The sequence below is a fragment of the Electrona antarctica genome (genome assembly GCF_951216825.1).
Source record: "Electrona antarctica genome assembly, contig: scaffold_200, whole genome shotgun sequence".
NCBI lineage: Eukaryota > Metazoa > Chordata > Actinopteri > Myctophiformes > Myctophidae > Electrona > Electrona antarctica.
In genome coordinates this window covers 89,614-113,868 of record NW_027637729.1, presented here as the reverse complement: position 1 = coordinate 113,868, position 24,255 = coordinate 89,614, and the positions used below count along the sequence as shown (strand labels likewise).

Sequence of the window (24,255 nt, the reverse complement as noted above, 5' to 3'; positions counted from 1 at the left end):
TCCAAGCTGTTGGTAAAAATATGGTCAATCAATGTAGCAGATGTTTCCGTTATTCTACTAGGCTTTGTTATTAATGGGTATAATCCTCTGCCGTATAGTGACTCCAAATATTCGGATGATGCCTTATGGCTGGATACCTTTAAGAGGTCCACATTGGTATCTCCACAGATAAAGAATGTTTTGTTTTCGTTTACCCTACTTAATATATCTTCAAGTGTTTCTGTGAATGTTTCTACCGTTGACCCAGGTTTCCTATATATATATATATACACAAGTAACAATTATATTGCTCCTTTTTTCCATCTGTATTTCCACCGTTACACACTCCATTAGGTCATCAATTGCCATTGTCATGTATTCGACTGATTTACAATTCAGTGTATTGTCCACAAAGAGTGCCACGCCTCCTGAGTTCTTATTTGATCTATTTGTGTGGTATAATTCATAACCATCAATGTGGAAGTCACAACCCCTTTCCTCATCTATCCAGGTTTCCGACAAGGCTATCAACTTGAATTTACCTTTAAGAGTGTTCAGAAAATCATTGATTGGAGTAAAGCTTTTGTAAAGGCTCCTACAATTGAAATGTATTAACGAAAATGTTCCTCTGTATAATAATCACAGGTGGCATTGATGGAATTAAACACATGATTTTCAGGATCAACATTATATTCAAAGTCGTGCAGTTTATACTCTGTATCATCCTCCATTGGGAATAAATGTTCAATTGTCTGTCATTTTTTACATTAAAGTTTTGCAGTTTGTTTCCATACATGATCGATGCATTGCATTTTAAAATACCTTTTGATTCCAGTGCCGTTCCATCAGCCCCAGTCCCTGCGCAGGCCGTCCACCAGTCCGCTGTCAAACGGTGGCGCAAGCCTACTATTCCGGCTCCAAAACCGGCTAGCGACTTCACCCTGGTGCCTTTCCAATATACCCTCGCATACCGAATCGATGTCCCTCTCCGATCTGAATCCATGTGATTGTTTACGTTTTACTTCGGCTAAACGTAGCCTGACTGGCCATCCCCGTTTCCCGACAGGTATGTTCCATGTCCGTCACAGTCAATGTCAAAGTAATTCTTTATATTCGTCCAATTCCTGGAGATGCCTGATCACGACGACCTTGGCTTCCTCTGGTGTTCCGTTAAGTTTTATCATGACATTATAATTTCGCGTCCACGTTGCCTGGATGTTGCCTTCCTTCTTTAGCATACGAGCGTGTCTAGCAATGTCTGCGTTCTTTTTAGTGAGATGCTCATTCATGTACACTCCACTTCCCTCCAGTTTCCTCCACTTCCTCAGTAGCTCGATTTTGTGTTTTCGATTCACAAATCTCACTATTATGGCTGGTATTATGGCTGGTATTGAACTGCTGTTCTTTTTGTTTTTTCTTTTGTTTTTGGGGAGGGGGAGGGTGTGACATGCAGCGATTTGGTCGCTTTGTAGATTCACTTCTTTACTCACAAAGAATGCTACGACTTGCTGCTCCAGTGATTGTTGTTCTTCTGGAGGGGGCTCGTCAGAGTCGGCGGCGTTACCGCCGGTCTCCGTAGCTCTCGCATAGCTCCTGTGAGTGGTTTTCAATGCGGTTACAATCACATCTTCCATTCGGGTATATAGTTCAAGGTCATCCACTCGACTCTCCAGGAACTCAATTTTCTCCTCTCTCTTTCACCAGATTTTTTAGTTCTGTGATTTGTTCCACCAGGTTCATTATCATTTCTTGCTGTTTGGACACTTTCTCAACTTCTCTTGTCAGAGAGTATAGCGTCTCATTGATCTCCTCCATATCTTCAGCTTTTCTTTTTAGCCGCCGCCATTCTTTATTTTGCTTCCAGTCCGTCCGTTTTGTACGTTGCTTTAAATAAAAGCAATGTTGCTCTTATCGTATCACTGACATTATAGACTATCTGAGAAGCCGTTTGGCTGTGACCACACGCTGCCACACACCGCCGCCGACGCTATGTTAAAGAAGTCGCGTCAGAAAACTTGACGTTTTATCTGATCGAGGAGCTAGTATTGTATACCATTGATTTGATCCATTTTGAAGTAATGATATACAAAATTAGGACCTAATTTCCCTTAAGGAACTTGACTACCGTGACTACATTTGTATGAATGCAATAATATCAAACAATTACAATTTCTCAAAAAAATACCATTTATATTAGGACTCCCACCCGTGGGTCCTGGGACCCACTGCAGACCTAACAACATCACTGTGGTACATTCTGTTTCCTAGACGGGCTCTCTACCCATTCAGCTATGGCTGTCCCTCTCTAAGGAAGGACCATATCAGTCACTAGAACCAGGGATGGGTGTTTTCTGTGTATCTACGATGGTTAAAATGGAGTTTGAAGTTACAATGGGCTTGTCTGATAAAAATGAATATAAAATATCTAAATACTGAATTGAGCAAATTCAAAACTGTCCAAAGTGTTCACAAAAAGCCTGAGTAGACGATAACATTACCCACAATTATTTTGAAAGTGAAATATCCTTTTATATAAGTAAGTAAACAAAAAAGCACATACCTATACGGTACAACTTTACTACAGGTTGCATCTTCGCATCAAACAGTCCACGTCTCTGGTCCACCTCTGGCTGTTCCTCTGACACCGTTGAATGTCTTTTGGAGGCCATCTCTCTAGATACTGTAGACCTCTCCCTGTGGTGCTCTGTGGAAATCACCAGTAGACACAACTTGTACTTATCATTCAAAAAGGGTTTGCTGAACAACCAGGAATAATCTGGTGACCACCGGAGAGACGGGTGATAGCCGGAATGTGGACGGCACCCGGGAGCAGTATGGGTTGGCGCCCCAGCCTGTGTCTTCCGTGAGGAGGAAGCCCAACAACCCCACGGTGAGGCCTTTAGGAGGGCCATTCAAGCTGCAAGCGGAGCCTGCAGCACCACCGTTGCCCATGTGGACTCTGCAGCACCACCGTTGCCCATGTGGACTCTGCAGCACCACCGTTGCCCAGGTGGAGCCTACAGCACCACCGTTGCCCAGGTGGAGCCTACAGAAGTTATTTCTTCTTTATTTTTTCCTCACCATTTATGCCAAAAATCTTACATGATCTATACATGATTATGGGTTCAAACTCATACTTAAAGTATAAAACTATACTTTTGTAGCAGCACGAGCGGAAACAACATGCTGTGTGTCTGTCTGTCTTTTGGGGGACCATGAGTTACCAAATTATATCTTTATCGTTACAGTTGCTGAATGACCCTTTAGTTTTGTTAGAATAACACTAATATAATTACATTACATACATTTGTTTTACCTGAGAGTCTTGCACCACATATTCCTACGTAGTAATGTCAAAGTTGACTCACCAGTCTCATCTTCCTGTTCATCTTTAATCTGTGGAGGTTGTGGTTCGTCCTGGACCAGACTGGATCTCCTCTCCTGTTGTTCCTCTTTAATCTGTGGAGGGTGTGGTTCCTCCTGGACCAGACTGGAACTCCTCTCCTGTTGTTCCTCTTTAATCTGTGGAGGGTGTGGTTCCTCCTGGACCAGACTGGATCTCCTCTCCTGATGTTGTGGAGGTTGTGGTTCCTCCTGGACCAGACTGGATCTCCTCTCCTCATATTCAGATGAAACCTCTTTACACACAGACAGAAGGAGGAGAGCGAAGGTAGCATCAGCAGAGCAACTCAAAGTGCTTTTGTCAACACAAAGATGACATTTATTCTCCTATTTGTTTTGTCAGGATAACCATAGTTTTAAAAATGTCTCGAGTCTCTTCACAATGCCTCACAGAGCAAGGCGTTGTGAGTAGAGCCCGACATCGGTCTCACCGATGTATCCGTCATTCGTGGCACCGATGCCGACATTATTTCACATTATGTGTTTTTCATGAATGTAACCTACACTTGTAATACGCGCTCTTTCGGTTTGATATTAATTAATTTCTTACAGCTGCAGAGAATGGATTTAAAAAGGCACTCTGCACGCCGTGCCTCCGACTCTGGAGCCTAGGCTGCAGCAGAAAACCCTGCCCTGCGAGTGACTGTCATAAAGGGAAGTCCAGCTGTCATTCCGGACCCCTCGCCCTTAGAACTTTTACATGGTTGTGAAACTAGAGGACAATATCTCACTCCGGAGCGTGGAGCACATTTATGCCGCCCATGTCTCCTTGCTCACTGGGAGCGGAGGCATCCGATCTATGGCTGTGTATACAGGAATATATGTAATTTATGTATGATCACAGACATTCTAGGGCTAGTATAACTACTGGTAAATGTAGTTCAGTTCAGCTAGCTTAATGCTACTTGTAGCTAAGCTGGTGTTGTTCAGAGTCTACTAACCTGCAGTGTGTAGATCGATGTCCATATCAAAATCAATGTCCAGCCGTTTGTTTTGTGTCTCCAGCAGAGTTTCTAGTGTCTCCATCTCTCTCTGGAAGAGGTTGACCATGAACTCTCCCACCGTGCTGAGGCGCTCCAACACAAACACTCTGACGCTAAGCTCCACACTACACACATCAGCAGCGCCACGCTGCTGTTTGTCCACAACAAACAATATCTCCTCTCCCACCGACGCTAGCTGTTCATTTATCTTCAGCCGTACAGACTCCATTTGACGCTTTTCCCCTCCTTTAGGAGACATTTCCACCAAGCTTTCTTTTCTGTTCCTACTGTAATATAGAATGTGTAATAAAGGAACAAATATCAACAATTCCAGAGAGGCACGACAACATGTTTGTTCAACAACATACATACGTGGAAAACAACTGGCGTCACGGCGTGGCCACGTAATGCAAACAAGTACTTCCGACCGGGTCAAAGTTTTCACGCATGCGCGATAAAGAATCCAGGCACTGTTGCCTTAATGCCTTTCGCCCCCTGGTGGTGGAGGTGTGTAACTGTCAGATAGATAGATAGATAGATAGATAGATAGATAGATAGATAGATAGATAGATAGATAGATAGATAGATAGATAGTGTTATGACCTGGCTCTTGGGCCATAACAAAGGAGGAATACACAGCTGTTTAAAAGTGCACAAACCAATATGTATTTACAATATAATAAACGTATGCATCAAACAATACTAAAGTATTAAGTGGCTTGTGTTAATCAGTAGATCAGTAGTGTAAGTGAGTGGATGTGTGGTAAATGTAATGCAGGGTGTTGAATGGTGCAAACAAATGCTGCTGCTCTCATGGAAGGAGATAGAGAGAGACCTGGCTCCCAAGAGAAGACAGACTATGCACACACTGCACACAAAACGAGGTAGAGACTGAGCTACACTTCCTAACCGTCTGTCCACTGTACCAAGACATCAGAGACATGTACTTCCCTGCACGGATTACAATCACCCAAGGAGAGTTTGAAAACCACCAAATGTTTAGGCCTATAACATGTTTACAACATTGAAATACTGCTGTTAACTTTCAAAAGTATAAAACGTCTCGGATGTATAGGCTAACTATCTCTGACTGAAAATGCACAATCTTTCATAGTCTCACAAGATAGTAATGTGAGACACTTTTTACATTTGCTCCCCTGTAGGCGAGCTAAAATGATATATCAGTCAAATTTACACATTTCCCATTCATTTGGGATGTTTCCTAACAATGGAAACTATCAGAATGAATTCAAGACAAAGGGCAGTGACAATATGGTTGTTTTAAAACAAGTGGTCAGGTGTCTCACTTTACCCCAGGGCAGGGGTAAACTGAGACAGACCAGAAAAATCAATGGGGTAAAGTGAACCAGGCAGGGGTAAACTGATCCACTTACCTTTTTCACTTTAAAACTACTATATAAACACATGTTGTAACAGTTAGAATACTGACAGCTAGCTTGACAACCACACATTCCAGAACTAATGTCAGACTAGTAACAGAATCATGGGAATTGGTCATTAAGCACATTTTTTCTAAACACTTGAAAGTAACTCTGAACAAGACAACATTCTGTAATTCAAAATATTTTAATTAACATTCAAACGATTAGAAAACTACACACACGCTCACACCTCACGTCTCTACAAAAAGCAACACTTGCAAAAAGAGATAAACGTCTCTCTCGGTCGAAGTTCCCCCCTCATTTAACCCATTAAGACCGGGAACGTATCTGTGTCACTTTAGCATAGTAGACAGCAATTGGGTTCGGAAAACACATGACCCTTAGAGCCAGCTAGTAGGGGCTCAGAACACAGCACCATCAGAACCAGCTAGAACAGCTATAGCTACAACTAGGCCTACTAAAAACTTTTTCGAGTTTTTATCATCTTTTTAACCTAAATTTAACAAAATCAATGACCAATGGAGGGCCCCAGGAGCCCTTTTCAAGGCGTCAACCATAGTACCTCACGGTCCAATTTCCCTGAAGGAAGGAATGGCTAATTTGTCCCTGGTGGGGTAATGTGAGACAGTGTCTCGCTTTACCCCGAAGCATTTGTCTCACTTTACCCCACACCCACATTTTGGTAAACAGGACCTCTTTTAGCAATTCAGGCTAATCTTCAGATAGCAGCAATCTCATGGATGTTATGTTGGTAGTTCATCAACGTGTATGATTTAAGTTTTTCTACCTGAATTAATTTGCTTTGACACAACAGCTGATTATGTTGACGACAAGAACATTTACTTTTACAAGCAAAAACATTTTTTTTGTGAAAAAACATGCTTACCACAGCAAAATAAGGTCCTCTCCTCCATGGCAGGTAGGAAATGGGAGGGGCTTCAACATATAATGGTCACATGGCACAAATGTGTTGTGGTCATGTGATACAGGGGGTGTCTCAGTTTACCCAGTGTCTCACATTACCCCCGTCTCCCCTAGGCCTATTACTCAAAGTGTTAATATAACTCAGCTCTGTTTACATGTTTATTGTATTGTTTTATCTTGATTGTTTTGTTCCACTTTTGCTTTGGCAATGTAAACGTTTGTGTTTATGTTTTCTCATGCCAATAAAGCTCCTATGAATTTAATTTAATTGAGTTAGGCCGGCCAACTCCCAGCCCTTTATTTATTTATTTGACAGGGACAATGCTCATTAATCAACATTTCAGTTTTCACTTCCATGTAAATGTGCCAGAGTTAGCCATAAGCTAATTTACATCTGTAGTCCCTGAGCAGGCTCTTAAAATGGTAGTAAAACTAAACATACAATGACACATACAGTACAATACAATGCAATACAATACAATACAGATAAAAGAAAGACAGAGTGTATAGTGTGCCAGAACACAGCACAATTTACAATTTAGGCATTTAGCAGACGCTCTTAATCCAGAGCGATTTACATTAAGCAATAACAAAAGCATGGCATATGTGACGCACACAAAATGTATGGTCACATTTATGTTTGTATTTAATTTTGTTATGATTTTGAAGATGTTATTTGCTTTTGTGAAAAGAATGTTTCCATATGGACAAGAATGGACAATGCATATATATAACTTGGTTTATTCCAAGCTTTCTCAATGACACTACATAGTGGAACTTTCCTAGTGTTTCCACCACTAGGGGGCAGTGTGGCGACTCGCTGGACTGTCACTGACCCACTTCCTCATTCTGCATGAGGAGGCTTAGCCCTGATACATGACAGTCATGACGCAACTGCAGCCTGTTTTACGCGATCGCTACATTTACAGTCCAAACGTGTATATAAACATTCCGTTTTCAAATATAAAGTACTCACAATTTGTCCCACGGGTGTTAGAAATTTGCTGGTACAGCGGTTAGCACTGCTGCATTCCGCGTTCTTTAATAAAAAGCATTTTTGTCCGGTCATTTCTGTGTTTTGCCTTGTTTTTCCTTCTACTTCCGCCTGTCGGCTTCAACTAAGCCTCGGCGCCGCCCTGTCGGTTGTCACTTGCAATGATTTTCAATACCAAAAGGAAGAAGCTCCGGCTCCCAGGTCTAGATGCAATTGTTGTTTTGTTAATGGAGGCAGGAGCGCAAACAAACACCACAGAAAACGAAAGATAAGAACTTACAAATAGCAATCTTGCTACTTTTCATTCAATTTCTTAATTGTAATCGATTTATTTAATGTTGTAGTGTAGTTTAGTAGGCCTGTTTTGACTTTGCTTACATTTCTTTGATAGATAGGTTTTTTTTCCATTAAGATGTAGATTTGTGGACAGTGTAGGGGATGGGTAGATCTTTTTTTCACTACTTTCAATTGTACATTTCTGCTGTATTATGTTGAGATAGTTATTGCTGTTATAGCTTATATGATCGGTTTGTTTGTTTTTTCTAATGTTTCAGTATAGTTTTTACTTTCCTTAGATTATTTGTTTATAGATCCGCATTCTTTTTTTTGTTATTCTTTCAGGTAGTGTGAGGTTTTTTTTGCATTCGTTTTTTCAGCTTATTAGCTTATTAGTTTTTGTTGTTATTATTGAGTTATTATTGATTACCGTATTGTTGTAGGCTTATGTCATGATAGGTTAGTACTTTTTTTTCCTACATTCTACATTTATCTTCTAATAGATACATAGTTTTATCTATTTTATACTTTTATAGGCTTCTTTAGTTATTTTGATATTTTAGTAGGCTATAGGACACTGTAGTTGCTGTTATTTGTTTTGTATAAGACCTTATACCTGAGGGTTATGTTAATGTTATTAGCAATTAACCCCCCCACACACAAAGATGCCACTTCAATGTTCTTGTATTGGCTGTAATACAGCCTTTACAAAGGCTCCCAGGGGAGGCTATAGAAAAGTGAAGGTTTTGACTGTAACAACCCCTAAAACAGCCAAAGCTGTATTTCCTGAAGCCCCCTCGCCCAATACACTGAGAGATGCAAGCATTTGTTTTCAGTGTTTGAGTTATCTCAGACAGAGAGCAAAACCAAAAGGAAAAGGCAGGAAATACAAACTTAGAACTCCCCCTTCTGCTACGAAGCGTACATCACCAGTTGAATCACCACAGTTAAGAAGCAAACATCTGGATTGTCTCCATCAACATCTGGATTCTTTCCAACACAATCACCAGAAAATGAGAGCAGTTCTTCAACATCAACGCCCCCTACCTCTCCACGCATCTCACAAAGCTCTGCAAGAAAAAGACCTACAGTAAAAACTCCAGAATATGGACCATTTGCCCAGGCCAAAGGATACCTTGCCAACCGTCAATATTATAATGCATTCAGGTGCTTTTTAAAGTCCCATGTCAGACCACACATGATTAGAGCCTTCAGTCAAGCTGTTATGAAGGAGGTAAGTTCTGGCTACACATTGTCTTACAGATGCTGTTGATTTGAAGTTAAATTTGTATGTCTTACTATTGTGTATATATACTATATGCAGAGAAAGATTCTGTCTCAGGATAAGAGGGCCCCCTTGTGGTAAGAGGGAGGCGGTTTCTAGCCCGTTTTACAACAAGCAGATCCAGACTTACAGCGGCAACATCAGCAGGTCCCAGGACTAAGCAAAGCACATCTACAGGAGTCGAGTGATTTAAAAAAAAAAATAACTTTATAATGGTTGCTTACCTAAGTGTGCGTGCGTGCGCGTGGGCTCTATTTCTATGTGTGCGTTAGTTTACATATTGGCTAAGGCAAGGCCTCCTCAAGGTGATGGTCTGAACATTTCTAAGGGATACAAAATAGAAATACAAATAAATAAAGATATGTGTATTAACTAAGTTGTGTATGGGTGGCAACCTATGTTTTAATTAAACATGTATGTATCACATACATACAAGTTTCTCTTAACACTTTTCAGAGAGTACAAATCAATGTTGGATCAGAGGACTGGAATGGCTTTATCAATGTCGCTTTTCACATCCGGAAGGCAAGCCAATAATTTCATTCAGACCTGTATGGGAATTGAAATGTGGAAGCAGGGCTGCAGTCATAAGGTCATGATAACCCTCAACCACATGGGTGTGTCGCTGAGTGTCGATGCCACAAGGACTGCCGTCGATAGACTACGACTAGGACATGATACCAACATTAAAGAATGGAAAGAAAAAGCAGAGGTACCCATATGTCTAAGTTCTGTTAACAAAACATGTATTATAACAATTAAAAGGTTGACAATATATTCTATACAGGCTCAAAATAATTAGAAAATGGCACTAATATTTGTATTGTCAATCACTGCAAGTGTTTTGTGTGCGATATCTCACCTTTGGAAGAGAGCTGGCTTGCAGAGCATGGTTTAAAATTCAGGCTGATCGGCTGTGGGGCCAATAGGGCTATATTGTAGGCTACTATATATTGATCACAAGATGAACGCCAGACATGCATGCCTCGGTAACTCCAAATGTCCCGTGAATCATTTAATATTTCATGACGACATATCATCATATCATCACAAGAACGCATCAGTGGACTTACCATCTGACAAATAAATTATAGCTGTGTTGTGTGTCCAGATTTGATCCATTTCCCCAGTCATTCCGACATACGACAGTGATATGATATTAATCAAATAATAATCATAAGCGGCGAACAATCGACGCCAGCGTCCTCATTGCCCACATGCACACACCAATGGTGGCAAGCTAGCACCGACTCATTGGAGGCAATGTAGGGTTCAGTGTCTTGCCCAAGGACACTTCGACATGTCAACAGGAGGAGCCGGGATTTGAACCGCCGACCCAGGGATCATTGGACGACCTGCTCTACCTCCTGAGCCACAGCCGCCCGATATTAGATGGGCAGAGCCCACAACTCTGCTCGCATTCCCATGCTTTATAAGCTTCATCCCATAGTCCTTTTCCTTTAACGCGTCATCTTTGTCTTTGTAGGCCTTTCTTTTCAGGAGGCTTCCATAGCAGGTCCCACATGACTTCTTGGCTGCATTGTTTTCAACCCCACAGTGGGGACAGCTGCTCTTCTTTGGTTTGGTCATGGCTTCAACCCATAGAGTATATAAAAGGATAGAGACTGAACTGGCGCGAAGCTCCGCCCCCCCCAGCTATTCATGTCAGTGGAAGTTGCTCAGTGGCGTTTTGAAGCACCCGGAAGACTGCCGGAAGTACCGTCTCAGAACGTCTACTTCCGCATTTGACCACCAAATTTTGGTGGTCAAATGCGGAAGTGCAACCGAGCGCTCAATGTTAAAGCCCAGCTGCACAGGGTTTCCCGGTCATGAATACACGGGTCCGCCTGTAGTCCCTCCTCCTACCACTAGGGCCCAGAGCTTCAACGTTGAATAGCCTCACTGGCCCGTTGCTTCAACCCCACAGTGGGGACAGCTGCGCTTCTTTGGCTTGGTCATGGCTTCAACCCCATAGTGGGGACAGCTGTGCCTCTTTGTCTTGGTCATGGCTTAGGGAGAAAATGCATGAAACAGAAATATAAGAGTTCGACACATACATGAGCTCAGTTCTGCTTAATTCATGCTCGCCATAGTACGGGATACTAGCACGCTCACCGCAAAACACAGTAGCAGGGGGCGAACACAGTAGCAGGGGGCTAACTCGCCACTCGCCCGACACACTTGCCCTCGATATGCGCGTTCACGCGAGGCTGCGCCATATTAAGTGCCGTCCGAAACCAATCAGCCTTGAGTGGAAGTGGCGTATAAAGCCCTCAAGAGCGAGTCTATGCCGATCTAGACTCGATTGGCGTGTGCAGCCCTATACACCGGGACCTACAAATCTAAGTACCACCACAAATAAATTAAATTTGCATTGTGTATTACTGCTCCTGATTGTAGCATTGCGCGGAAAGTGGGGATTGAACCCGGGCCTCCCACTCGCCAGACCAACGCGCAACCTGTCGTGCCAATAGGGCTGAGCCCGATTGGCAGGGCTGTTGCGGGCTGGGTCTTGGCTGGGGGCTACAATCACCCCCCCAGTCTTTGAAGCGCGTCCTCGCGCTTCTCACTTCACACCGCCGCACACGATGTTCCTCATGTCCCTCACACAAGGATATCACGCTTCACGTCCTGCCGACTACGCCAGATTGTAGCATTGCGCGGAAAGCGGGGATTGAACCCGGGCCTCCCACTCGCCAGACCAATGCGCAACCTGTCGTGCCAATCGGGCTCAGCCCTGTTGCGGGCTGGGTCTTGGCTGGGGGCTACATAAACAATCTGATGTACATCAACTAAGCTCCAACTGAAGTTCACAAGGGCACTTTATTTACCCAGTGTATTAAGACACCGTGAAAAACTGTAAAGTAAATCACAACACACCTTTTAACACAATGAATTATAAACACCATGAATTATGAAATGTCCCTTTTGACATATAGTCTTCTTTTTAAATGTCCATGAATTGTGGATAGGCTAAATAATGAAATCCACATGTCACACAAACAAATACACGATGCAATATAACTACAAACAAAAAATGTTATGCCTGCACAGATGATTTTAGGTGTTGAGTTAAGTTATTTTATTGTTCCCTTTTTATATTGTCTTATGTTGTGTCAAATAGTCTACCATATCCAACACAGACTTATGAATTGAAACTTTGGATATTCACAGGGACTGCCTCTCGCACACATGTTCATTTCCAACAAAAGGAATTCTTCATCAGAAGCTTGGGAGTAAGTATTATTTATTTCCATGTTGAACTTGCCATCCACAAACACTCACCTTTGTACATGTCACACTCAACCAACAAGCAATTACATTTGCATACTTCACTGATAATTAACACTAGCATGTCTGAGATAAATTCTCTACTACTATGACGGCTAACGGTCAGGATGACCGTGTTTTTCGTGCGATTTGATTGGCCATTCTCTCCCCCACTCGTCTAATGATCTTCACACCTCACTGCACCCGTTGACGGCTTGCCATTGTCTTCTAAATGTTACATTCCAACTAATTCAAGGCAACAGTTTCAACTGACAGGACAACTCAAGTTATTTTTTTCTATTTCATTTCAGTTTACCAAACTATAATTATAGTGACGATGTGAGTGTGAGCTGGTGGAATTTTAGATGTGTTTTGGTTTATTGTAATTTTCATGATTTGCTGTGTTTTATAATTTTGTATGCTGTACAGTGAGATTGTCGAGTGATTTTACTTCATTGTTTTGCTTAATATTTATTTCTGTTTGAACTGCATGATTTTGTATAATTATTTTTCCACCGACTGGCTACCATAACTAACTAAGGACCTGCAGCTGAGTGACTGACTTGCACCTGGGCATGGGCGTGGCCAGCAATCAAGAGCCCTATATATTGGGGCTGGCAAAGGGAACAAGGAGAGAGTGTTTTGGGAGAAGGTTTAAGGAAGGCTGTGTTGGAGAAGGAGGAAAAAGGGCAGCTCCCATAGGCTGGGCCCAGGACGGGGGCCGGGACACCCCAGCCCGGGGCTCAGTGATAGCCATGATTGCCGACCGTAGATGGGCTATAAGTGCCACGAGAGCCATGCCTTCGACAACTGTAAGAGCCACGACCACGGCCCCGGCTGGTGTGTGCCCGGCCTGGCCTTGCCTGTGGGGACGAGGCTGCCCAGAGACCAGTCGAGAGAGAGACGGCAGTTGACGGTGCAATGGGAGGCGAACGGGTGATTGACGGAACAGAGACGGAGCATAGAGACGGCAGAACCCAATACCCCCGACCACAACAGTGCCCAGACATCTGTCTGGGCTTGTTGTAAGTAACGTTCTCTGGTATTTGGCAACGTACTCCACCTGTAACTATCATTGAACTCAAGTTACTGTGAACAGATGTACTGGCGGCTTTTCCTTGTATATTCACAGTGAACCAAGAAGAAAGAAGTCCCTGGAGATCCCCTCATGGACTGAATCCCCCCCTGTTGGCCCAATTTGCACACCTTTTGATAAGGACATTTTAAGAGTTATTGTTTATTTTAGTGTAATAAAAGTATTTGTTTGTTCATTCAAATCGGCCTCTGTTTTAAGTTTGCCTTTTATATTTGAAGTTGTCCACGAACCTGTGTTGCCTTGTTTTTATATTTGTAGTATTTAAGGACCAGACCTCTCAAAAAGGTGGCGTGGTGGGCGATGTAATTTTTAAGCTAAGCACCTCTGCACTTTATTACAATTATCACTTGTATTTTATTGGTACATTTATAAGTATAGTTTTTAGTGCTTTGGTGTTTTTAGCTGGTGCCACATGAGCTCTATATTGAATACCCTTGCGCAGCAAACACTGTCCGACTTTGTATTGAGACAATAAAATAGGGTACCACACATTATTGTAACAGCCAGAGCCAGGCACATTGCTCAGAGTCAGACGAAATACGACATTAGAGTTATATATTGTCATTTTTATATAGAGGGGAAGCATTATAGGGAGGGAGGTCTATCGCGTTGGAATGATTCATGTCATTGATGTCATTTTTACACTGTTCGTTTAGCGTGCCCTCCGAAAAATAAAGTCACAAACAATGTCTGTTTATTTCTCCCGAAAAAGTTTGGGAGCGGATAAAACACTGTCCGACTTTGTTTTACCATTGGGTAGGTTTTTGGGAAGGCTAAGCCTTGCCTAGCCTTACAGACCCGCTGCCTATGATCGATGTAATTTATATATATTTGATTGATTGTGCCAGCAGAGAGGTCCGTAGCAGAATTGTTATAGCAGCACGGTTTATATATATACACCATAGGATAGATCAGTGGTTCTCAACCTTTTTACACCAAGTACCACCTCAGATTGTATTTGTCACTCCAAGTACCACCACCGCCAAACGCGCGTGTGCACGTTTGCGGTTATTAGCGGTTATTGATGCTTTTTTGGTGGGATTATGATGGATTTCGGGTACCTATATATATATATATATATATATATATATATATATATATATATATATATATATATATATATATATATACACTGTTATCAAAATGATAATGACAATATGACCACCATTATAATGACAATAATATAGCTGCAAGCAGCGATAAAGCGGGACCAAGATAGAAGAAGAACAATGCGCAATTAGAACAACATGCACAAATGAGACTGACGAGCTGAGTTGTCTGTACCGGGATTTGAACTCACAACCTTGTGGACCGAAGGCGGGAGCTATACTGACTGAGCTACACAGAGACAATCAGTGACTGCATTGTAAACTGTAAAACCATTCAGTGATTTGGTAACAAGAAGGTGTGTCCTCATTTTGGGCATGTCTTTCCATTACTACAGTGTGTTTTCACGCACAGTTAAAGTGTGTGTGTGTGTGTGTGTGTGTGTGTGTGTGCGTGCGTGTGTGTGTGTGTGTGTGTGTGTGTGTGTGTGTGTGTGTGCGTGCGTGGCATGCGTGTGGCATGCGTGGCTGCATGCGTGCGTGGCTGCATGTGTGTGTGCGTGCGTGCGTGAGTGCGTGCGTGCGTGCGTGCGTGCGTGGCTGCATGCGTGTGTGTGTTTTTCATGTGTCTATGTTCATTAGACACCCTGGAGTCGTTTTTATGTGCAATGGTGTATTAACTTTGTATTTAGGGTTTCTTCCTGGAGGCTGAACCATTGACAGTCGAAACGGGCCAATTAAATAAACAGTAATATAGTGACACGACACTATCAGCCCCTCCCCTAACCCCTCCCCCTTTATCATACAACTACAGCTGTGGGTGCGGCTTCAGTTCAGGTGGATTACCACCCACCAGGCAAACCAGGCATAATTAATGAACTGGTGGGCGTGTCCACATAAAAGCATGATTTTAACAAATATGCCTACTGTACACTTCCCCCTTATTTTGTAATAATACCTGATGATCATGTTTTAGGGTGGAACAATTGTGGCACTCCGTCTTTAAAGGAGTATTTTGCCTAACTTCTACCAGAACATAACAGTATAGTAATACCTTGTATGCACTGTTCAGTTTCCTTTTTATTGATTGCTTCCTCCTTTAAATACGTGTTTTTGCCTTCATGTTTTTCATGTTATAATAGAGTGTAGAGACAGGAAACTGAGACAGAGATCTATGTGAAAGAAAATTGTAGAAAAAAATGGTATGGAGGCAGGTTGAAAAGTGGTCATTTAAAAGCTAGTGTTGTAAATTGTAAGTGTGGCAAAAGTTCTAACTATTCTTCATGTCCTGTGGTGATTGACTTTTGCATTATATTTAAAGCCCAACTCTGTTAATGTCCTTGTATGAATGAGTCCCTCTCATCTCCATCTTGTTATTCAAGCAGAACCATTAGATAGATTGGACAATCAGGTCCCTATATAAACCTAATTTGCACATGATTGCTCCAAATCTTTCAGCTTTGGTGAAGGACCAGGTGTTTGTGATATTGTGTTAATACAATACTATGTGGTTGTTCATAACAACACCTTACTTAGTGTTGCAAAACTGTTGTGCTCCTACATTACAAGGTGTGTTATTGCCTTCCAAATAGTTATTGACTGAAATTAACACACTCTACTCCTATAAACTCAAGCTAAAAAAAACACCTCTCGACTTTGAATGTTTGTCTTTATTTGTGACTGCACAACCATTATTTACATTTTTAATGATATAGTCTACTAAGAAAAGTAACACACCATGGAAACAAAAAGAACAAAAGACAAAATAAAAATAAATCTAAATGTAACCTACAGGTCAAACTATGGCGAAACAATAGCATTGAGAATAAAATGAATATTGAGACTTGAGATACTTGAGATTTCTGCCTGCAGCTAAATGTAAATGGACAAGTGGTTAGGGTTAAGGTCAGATGTAATGAATGTAATGAAGCAGAAATACAGAATCTAGATAGAAATATGTAGTGGGAAATCTGCACAATGGCAGCACATTTGGTCTAACCGTGAATGAGAAATAGTACAAAAACAGTATGTTAAGTTTACTTGCAATTAATCAACACATCAACTTGTGGGTTATTATATTACCCTTCTTAAAAAACAATTGCTTAACAAATGCCATAATGCTCATCATGCTACACTTGGTTTGTGGATTTGCTGATGTTTCTCACCCGCTCTAAAGAAACTATATAAAACACTGAACATATTTATATTTCAAATATATGTGCGTTCATGATGTGAATTAATACATCTCTTTCCACACTGACAAGAAGGGAACAAATTAAATTCAGTGTGTACAACCTGGAAATTCAAACATTATTTGAATTACAAAATGATTTTCCACATACATCAGTATCATTAGGGTTTCTCCCCAGTGTGAATTCTCTCGTGGATTTTAAGACTCTGCATGTGAGAGAAGCATTGTCCACACTGGTCACATCCATAGGGTTTCTCTCCAGTGTGAATTTGCTGGTGGCTTTTAAGGCTGTCTATTCGAGAGAAGTGTTGTCCACACTGATCACATCCATAGGGTTTATCTACAGTGTGAATTCTCTGGTGGGTTTTAAGGTTTGCCATTAGAGAGAAGTGTTGTCCACACTGATCACATCCATAGGGTTTCTCTCCAGTGTGAACCTTATGGTGGTTTTTAAGGTTGGACAATCTAGAGAAGTGTTTTCCACACTGATGACATCCATAGGGTTTCTCTCCAGTGTGAATTTTCTGGTGGGTTTTAAGGTTTTCCATTAGAGAGAAGTGTTGTCCACACTGATCACATCCATAGGGTTTCTCTCCAATGTGAATTCTCTGGTGGGTTTTAAGGTTTGCCATTTGAGAGAAGTGTTGTCCACACTGATCACATCCATAGGGTTTCTCTCCAGTGTGAACTTTCTGGTGTGTTTTAAGTTTGGACATTGTAGGGAAGCGTTTACCACACTGATCACAGCAGTGGCATTTTTGTTTAGTCAAGCTTTGTTGTTCATTCACCTCTTGTAGAACAGGGAAGCCAAACTGATGATGCAACACTGAATTGGAAACAAAGACAAGGGACATATTGTTAGGCTACTTCATTGACTTGCAACTAATTCAACATTAATGTACATAAATGACAATTTTACCAACCATTTATCATTTGATTTTACAGCTTCAGTCGCTATCTCTCCTGGCACTCCCTCATGGCACAAATTATATGTAGCCTATACAACAGACTGTTATTGTCTCCCGTTTGTTAGGTGTTCTAGGGTTAGCGTTCTATCGTGAAGAAGGCTAAACCGTTATGAATACATTACATGTATATGAGCATGTTGATTGTAGATTTACTGGATGGTGATTATTTTTGATTAATTGTAATTTTTTGTGCATTTTAGAAAGAGACATAGATAACAGGGGGTGGGGGGCATTGGACCCCTGCACTGTTAAAAGGATACATTATACTAAAATGTTATTTATACAATACAATGTACTTTATATATTTGCCTAAATGCATTGTGAAATGATCACAGTCAGAGTTAGTATGTTATTATTTAAAATATAACACAACATTCCAGGGTGAACAGTAGCCTATTGGATCATTTAGGTATCATCAGCTTGACTTAAAATATATATAATTTATATATAAACACCTTCTGTACTCTTATTTGTATCTTCTTTGTGTGTTTTTTTGAAAACATTGTTTTCACCTGCATTTTTACTACAAACGATGGTCAAGGCCTAACAACAAAGTAATCTATTTCCAAATCCTCAAAGTCGCATTGTGCTCTATTGTTTTTATTTGATTTCTTAACTTTATTTACAGTGGAATCTGCATATGTGTAGAAACATGTGTCCATGTAGTGTAAGGTATTATCAGGATATGTCATTATTCTTATAATAATCATATTATGATTACATGGTTAATTATTAACAACAGAGACTAAATAATGAACCAACCCACATTCTTTCTCCTGGTTAAAATGCAAATAGGCAAATGATGATGGCTGTCTATTCACTATAGACAAGGCATTCAAATGCAGCGATTAAAATGTTAATGGTCACTGGTTGTCTGGCATTGGACAGATCACCTGTTATGATCACATTATGGATGAACCATTTTACTTTATTTAATAAATCTCAACTATATCCAGTACAAGAACAGACACTGTCAGAGTCAAAGCATATTCTATAGAAAACATTATGATTATCCTAATTATTTATATAAAATATCTGCAAGGCAGTTCGATGTGCTTTGCACAAATCAGGAAACACAAACATCATAATGATGAACTAAAACAAGTAAAAAGTACAATTACAGTTCAGAAGCGAAAGAAAGAGGAAACCCTCATTCAAGGCAGGGGGAAACAAAACATATTGGTCTAGGGGTATGATTATGATGAAAAAGGTGGTATGGAGGTAGGTTGAAAAGTGGTCCTTTAAAAGCTAGTGTTGCAGTGTGGCAAAAGTTCTAACTATTCTTCATGTCCTGTGGTGATTTACTTTTGCATTACATTTAAAACCAAACTCATTAGATATATTGGGCAATCAGGTCCCTATAGACACCTAATTTGCACATGATTGCTCCAAATCTTTCAGCTTTGGTGAAGGAACAGCTGTTTGTGATATTGTGTTAATAGAATAGTATGTGGTTGTTCATAAGAACATCTTAGTTAGTCTTGCAAAATTGTTGTGCTCCTACATTACAATATTGCCTTCCAAATGGTTATTGAAATTAACACACTGTACTCTTATAAACTCAAGCTAAAAACACCTCTCAACTTTGAATGTTTGTCTTTATTTGTGACTGCACAACCATTATTTACATTATTTACAACAGAGACATAAAGGAATAAACAAATGTGTCACTATAGTGTAATTGTTAATTATGTAGCCTACTAAGAAAAGTAACACACCATGGCAAAAATTGTGGACAAAAGACATATAATCTAAATGTAACCTACAGCAAATCTACAGGTCAAATGATGGTGAAACAATAGCATTGAGAATACAATTAATATTGAAACTTGAGACACTTGAGATTTCTGCCTGCAGCTAAATGTAAGTGGTTATGCTCCGCAAAGACAATGCAGCATAAGAAAATGATGACAATAATAAACATGGTAAGGTCAGATGTAATGAATGTAATGAAGCAGAATCTAGATAGAAAGATGTAGGAAATCAGCACAATGGCAGAACACAGTACATTTGGTCTAACAGGCTACTTTCTCTGAAAATAATTGACTCAGTGAATGATAAATAGTACATAAACAGTGTGTTAAGTTTACTTGCAATTAATCAACAAATCAACTTGTGGGTTATTATATTACCCTTCTTAATAGACAATTGCTTAAAAAATACCATAATGCTCATCATGCAACACTTGGTTAGTGTTTCTCAGCCGCTCTAATGAATCATATGTAACACCAAACTGATTTATATTTCATATATATGTGCGTTCATGGCGTTAATTAACCGACCAGAAGGGAACAGATTAAATTCAGCGTGTACAACCTGGAAATTCAAACATTATTGAATTACAAAATGCTTTTCCACACACACATCAGAATGATTAGGGTTTCTCTCCAGTGTGAATTCTCTGGTGGCGTTTAAGGTTGGACAATCTAGAGAAGTGTTTTGCACAATGATCACATCCATAAGGTTTCTCTCCAGTGTGAATTTTCTGGTGGCTTTTAAGGCTGTCCATTTGAGAGAAGTGTTGTCCACACTGATCACATCCATAGGGTTTCTCTCCAGTGTGAACTTTCTGGTGTGTTTTAAGGTTTGCCATTTGAGAGAAGTGTTGTCCGCACTGATCACATCCATATGGTTTCTCTCCAGTGTGAATTATCTGGTGGCTTTTAAGGATGTCCATGCGAGAGAAGAGTTGTCCACACACATCACATCCATAGGGTTTCTCCCCAGTGTGAATTCGCTGGTGTATTTTAAGTTTTGCCATTTGAGAGAAGTGTTGTCCACACTGATCACATCCATAGGGTTTCTCTCCAGTGTGAATTCTCTGGTGGCTTTTAAGGCTTGCCATTTGAGAGAAGTGGTGTCCACACTGATCACATCCATAGGGTTTCTCTCCAGTGTGAATTCTCTGGTGGCTTTTAAGGCTTGCCATTTGAGAGAAGTGGTGTCCACACTGATCACATCCATAGGGTTTCTCTCCAGTGTGAAGTTTCTGGTGGCGTTTAAGGTGGGCCATTAGAGAGAAGTGTTGTCCACACTGATCACATCCATAGGGTTTCTCTCCAGTGTGAACCTTATGGTGGCGTTTAAGGTTGGACAATCTAGAGAAGTGTATTCCACAATGATCACATCCATAGGGTTTCTCTCCAGTGTGAATTTTCTGGTGGCTTTTAAGGATGTCCATTTGAGAGAAGTGTTGTCCGCACAGATCACATCCATATGGTTTCTCTCCAGTGTGAATTCTCTGGTGGCTTTTAAGGCTTGCCATTTGAGAGAAGTGTTGTCCACACTGATCACATCCATATGGTTTCTCTCCTGTGTGAATTCTCTGGTGGCTTTTAAGGCTTGCCATTTGAGAGAAGTGTTGTCCACACTGATCACATCCATATGGTTTCTCTCCAGTGTGAACTTTCTGGTGTGTTTTAAGGTTTGCCATTTGAGAGAAGTGTTGTCCGCACTGATCACATCCATATGGTTTATCTCCAGTGTGAACCTTCTGATGGCTTTTAAGTGTCTCCATTCGAGAGAAGTGTTGTCCACACTGATCACATCCATATGGGTTCTCTCCAGTGTGAACTTTCTGGTGTGTTTTAAGGTTTGCCATTTGAGAGAAGTGTTGTCCGCACTGATCACATCCATATGGTTTCTCTCCAGTGTGAACCTTCTGATGGCTTTTAAGTTTGTCCATTCGAGAGAAGTGTTGTCCACACTGATCACATCCATAGGGTTTCTCTCCAGTGTGAATCCGCTGGTGTTTTTTAAGGCTTGACATATGAGAGAAGTTTTGTCCACACTGATCACATCCATAGGGTTTCTCTCCAGTGTGCATTCGCTGGTGTATTTTAAGTCCGGACATTGTAGGGAAGCGTTTACCACACTGATCACAGCAGTGGCATTTTTTTTTAGCCAATCTTCGTTCATTCACCTCTGGTAGAACAGGGAAGCCAGACTGATGATGCAACACTGAATTGGAAACAAAGACAATGTACATATTGTTTAGAGGTACTTCATGGACTTGCATAAACTCATTTGACGTTAATGTACACAGTTGACAATGTTACCAGCCATTTATCATTTTATTTTACAATTCCCTCGCTATCCCTCCTGGCACTCCATCATGGAAGAAATGCTATGTATCCAACAGACAGTTATTGTCTACCTTTAACGTTTGTTAAGAGTTCTGGGGTTAGTGTTGTAGGGTTTGTGGTCTAGCGTTAAGAAGACTAAAACTGGTATAAACACATAGCAGATCTGCAAGCTCCAGACGCAGCACAACACATTTAGAGATTGTAGATTTGCTACTTTTACAGTTTTTGACATGCACGGTTTCCATCCAGCATGCTGTTACAGTACAGTAATGAATGGGAACTTCTCTTCTGGTGCCCTCTTCGTTCTGAAAGGGGCGGGACTGTGATGCTCTATTGTCAGATTATGCGATTCCACTGCTTTAGTATCTAACTGTCATTGTCATCCTGGAATAGAATGAATGATGTTATATCATGTGTCCACTCAAATGGGTTCATGGGGAAATTGTGCATTTATTACTATTACAACTAACCACTTCTTCCCTGTATGATTCCTCCTCATTATCCTCAGATGTGCATTTTGACCACGCATTTGGCACCAACTGCAACTAAAGGGTTTCCTCCCTGTATGAGTCCTCATGTGTCTATGGGCTTTCCCCTTTCATGAGTCCATGTGTGTGATTTTAGAGTAGCACTCCTAGCAAAGGCTTTACCACACACGTTACAAGTAAAGGGCTTTTCACCTGTATGAGTCCTCATGTGGTTTTTTAGATCACCACTATGAATGAAGCCTTTAATACACACATTACAAGTAAAGGGTTTTTCCCCTGTATGAGTCATCATGTGTGTTTTTAAATTAACACCCTGAGCAAAGCCTTTACCACACACATTACAAGTAAAGGGCTTTTCCCCTGTATGAGTCCTCATGTGTAATTTTAGATTACCGATGTGAAGACAGCCTTTACCACACACGTTACAAGTAAAGGGCTTTTCCCCTGTATGAGTCATCATATGTGTTTGTAGATGACCACTCATAGCAAAGCCTTTGCCACACACTTTACAAGTAAATGGTTTTTCCCCTGTATGAGTCCTCATGTGTTTTTTTAGATTAACACCCAGAGCAAAGCCTTTACCACACACGTTACATGTAAATCATTGTGTATATTCCTGCACTATACCTGCATCCAGTGATCTTGGTACAATATAGAAATTGATCTATTGAAGATTCTGACGTTCAAATGTACATATTTTTTGTTTTGATTGTATTGATGTATTGTTGTATTGTGTTTTCTGCTTTGGCAATGTGAACGTATGTTTTCTCATGCCAATAAAGCCCTTTGAATTGAAATTGAATTGTAAAGGGCTTTTCCCCTGTATGAGTCCTCATGTGTGTTTTTAGATCACCACTCTGAATAAAGCCTTTACCACAAACTGTACAAGTGAATGGCTTTTCCCCTGTATGAATCCTTGAGTGCTTAGTCAGATTTGCCTTAAGATAAAAACATTTTTCACAGTCTGTACAACTAAAGCATTTCTTCCCTGTGTGGCTCCTCATGGAGTGAATATGTTTTGATGATTTTAAGTCCTTGGACAGCTTGCTGTTCAAAGACAATCTTTGTCCTTCCACATGTTGTGTCTTGTGTGACTTCAGTGTGTTTAAAGTTGACTGACCTTCACTGGTCTCCTGCCACTCATCACTGTCTTCAGTGTCAGATACAGAACAGTGTGAAGAGAGGAGCTGGTTGTCACTAGTTGGTTGTGATGTTCCACAGTCCTCCACATCAGCTTGTGTTTTCATGTGTTCGGTTGAGGTGCCGGCTACAGGCTCTGTCTCTCTGTTTTCATCATCATGATCATCTTCACTTTTCACTGCTAGTAATGTCAAGTTTGACCCATCAGCCTCCATTGGTCTTTGAAGTAGCTCCTCTTTAATCTGTGGTGGTTGTGGTTCCTCCTGGACCAGACTGGAGGTCCTCTCCGGTTGTTCAGTGAAAACCTCCTCTTTACACACAGGGAGGTGCGGGACGGCTAGAAAAAAGACAAAGAGAGAAAAACATTTAATGTTTGCATTTTTGGAGGAACATCATCTTCTCCATTTCTAATCAAAGACAGTTTTCAGGGCTTGACATTACATTTTTGAGCATTACATTTACTTACTTGTCCAAGTAAAGATTTTAGAAGACATATTTTGTTTGTATTGATTATAATGTTGCATTTAAATAGTTACAAATAAGTAATACGTGTTCAACAGAAGGTTATGACAAAATTACACTACAAGAAAAAAAGAAAAGACAACTGAAACAATTGACACAAACTCAAACTGGTTGTTGGAAGTTTCAACAAACATGTTCCAATAATACAATGATTTTTGAGTGTGTCATACATATAGTGTGGAGTGGTGACTCCAGGTCTCAAT

At 40.8% G+C, this 24,255-nt stretch overlaps 1 protein-coding gene across 1 annotated transcript in view; it reads right to left on the bottom strand.

Annotated features, from left to right (window-relative positions):
• LOC306918708 (uncharacterized protein) overlaps window positions 1-24,255 on the bottom strand; it is a gene marked incomplete at both ends in the record, with an annotated part of 37,948 nt that overhangs the window by 6,860 nt on the left and 6,833 nt on the right. Inside the window, 5 exons of the mRNA XM_079531580.1 lie at window positions 2,540-2,683; window positions 3,348-3,617; window positions 4,323-4,489; window positions 11,150-11,255; window positions 23,610-23,867. Coding sequence (XP_079387706.1) covers window positions 2,540-2,683; window positions 3,348-3,617; window positions 4,323-4,489; window positions 11,150-11,255; window positions 23,610-23,867 — 945 coding nt within the window. The remainder of the gene's footprint in view (window positions 1-2,539; window positions 2,684-3,347; window positions 3,618-4,322; window positions 4,490-11,149; window positions 11,256-23,609; window positions 23,868-24,255) is intronic.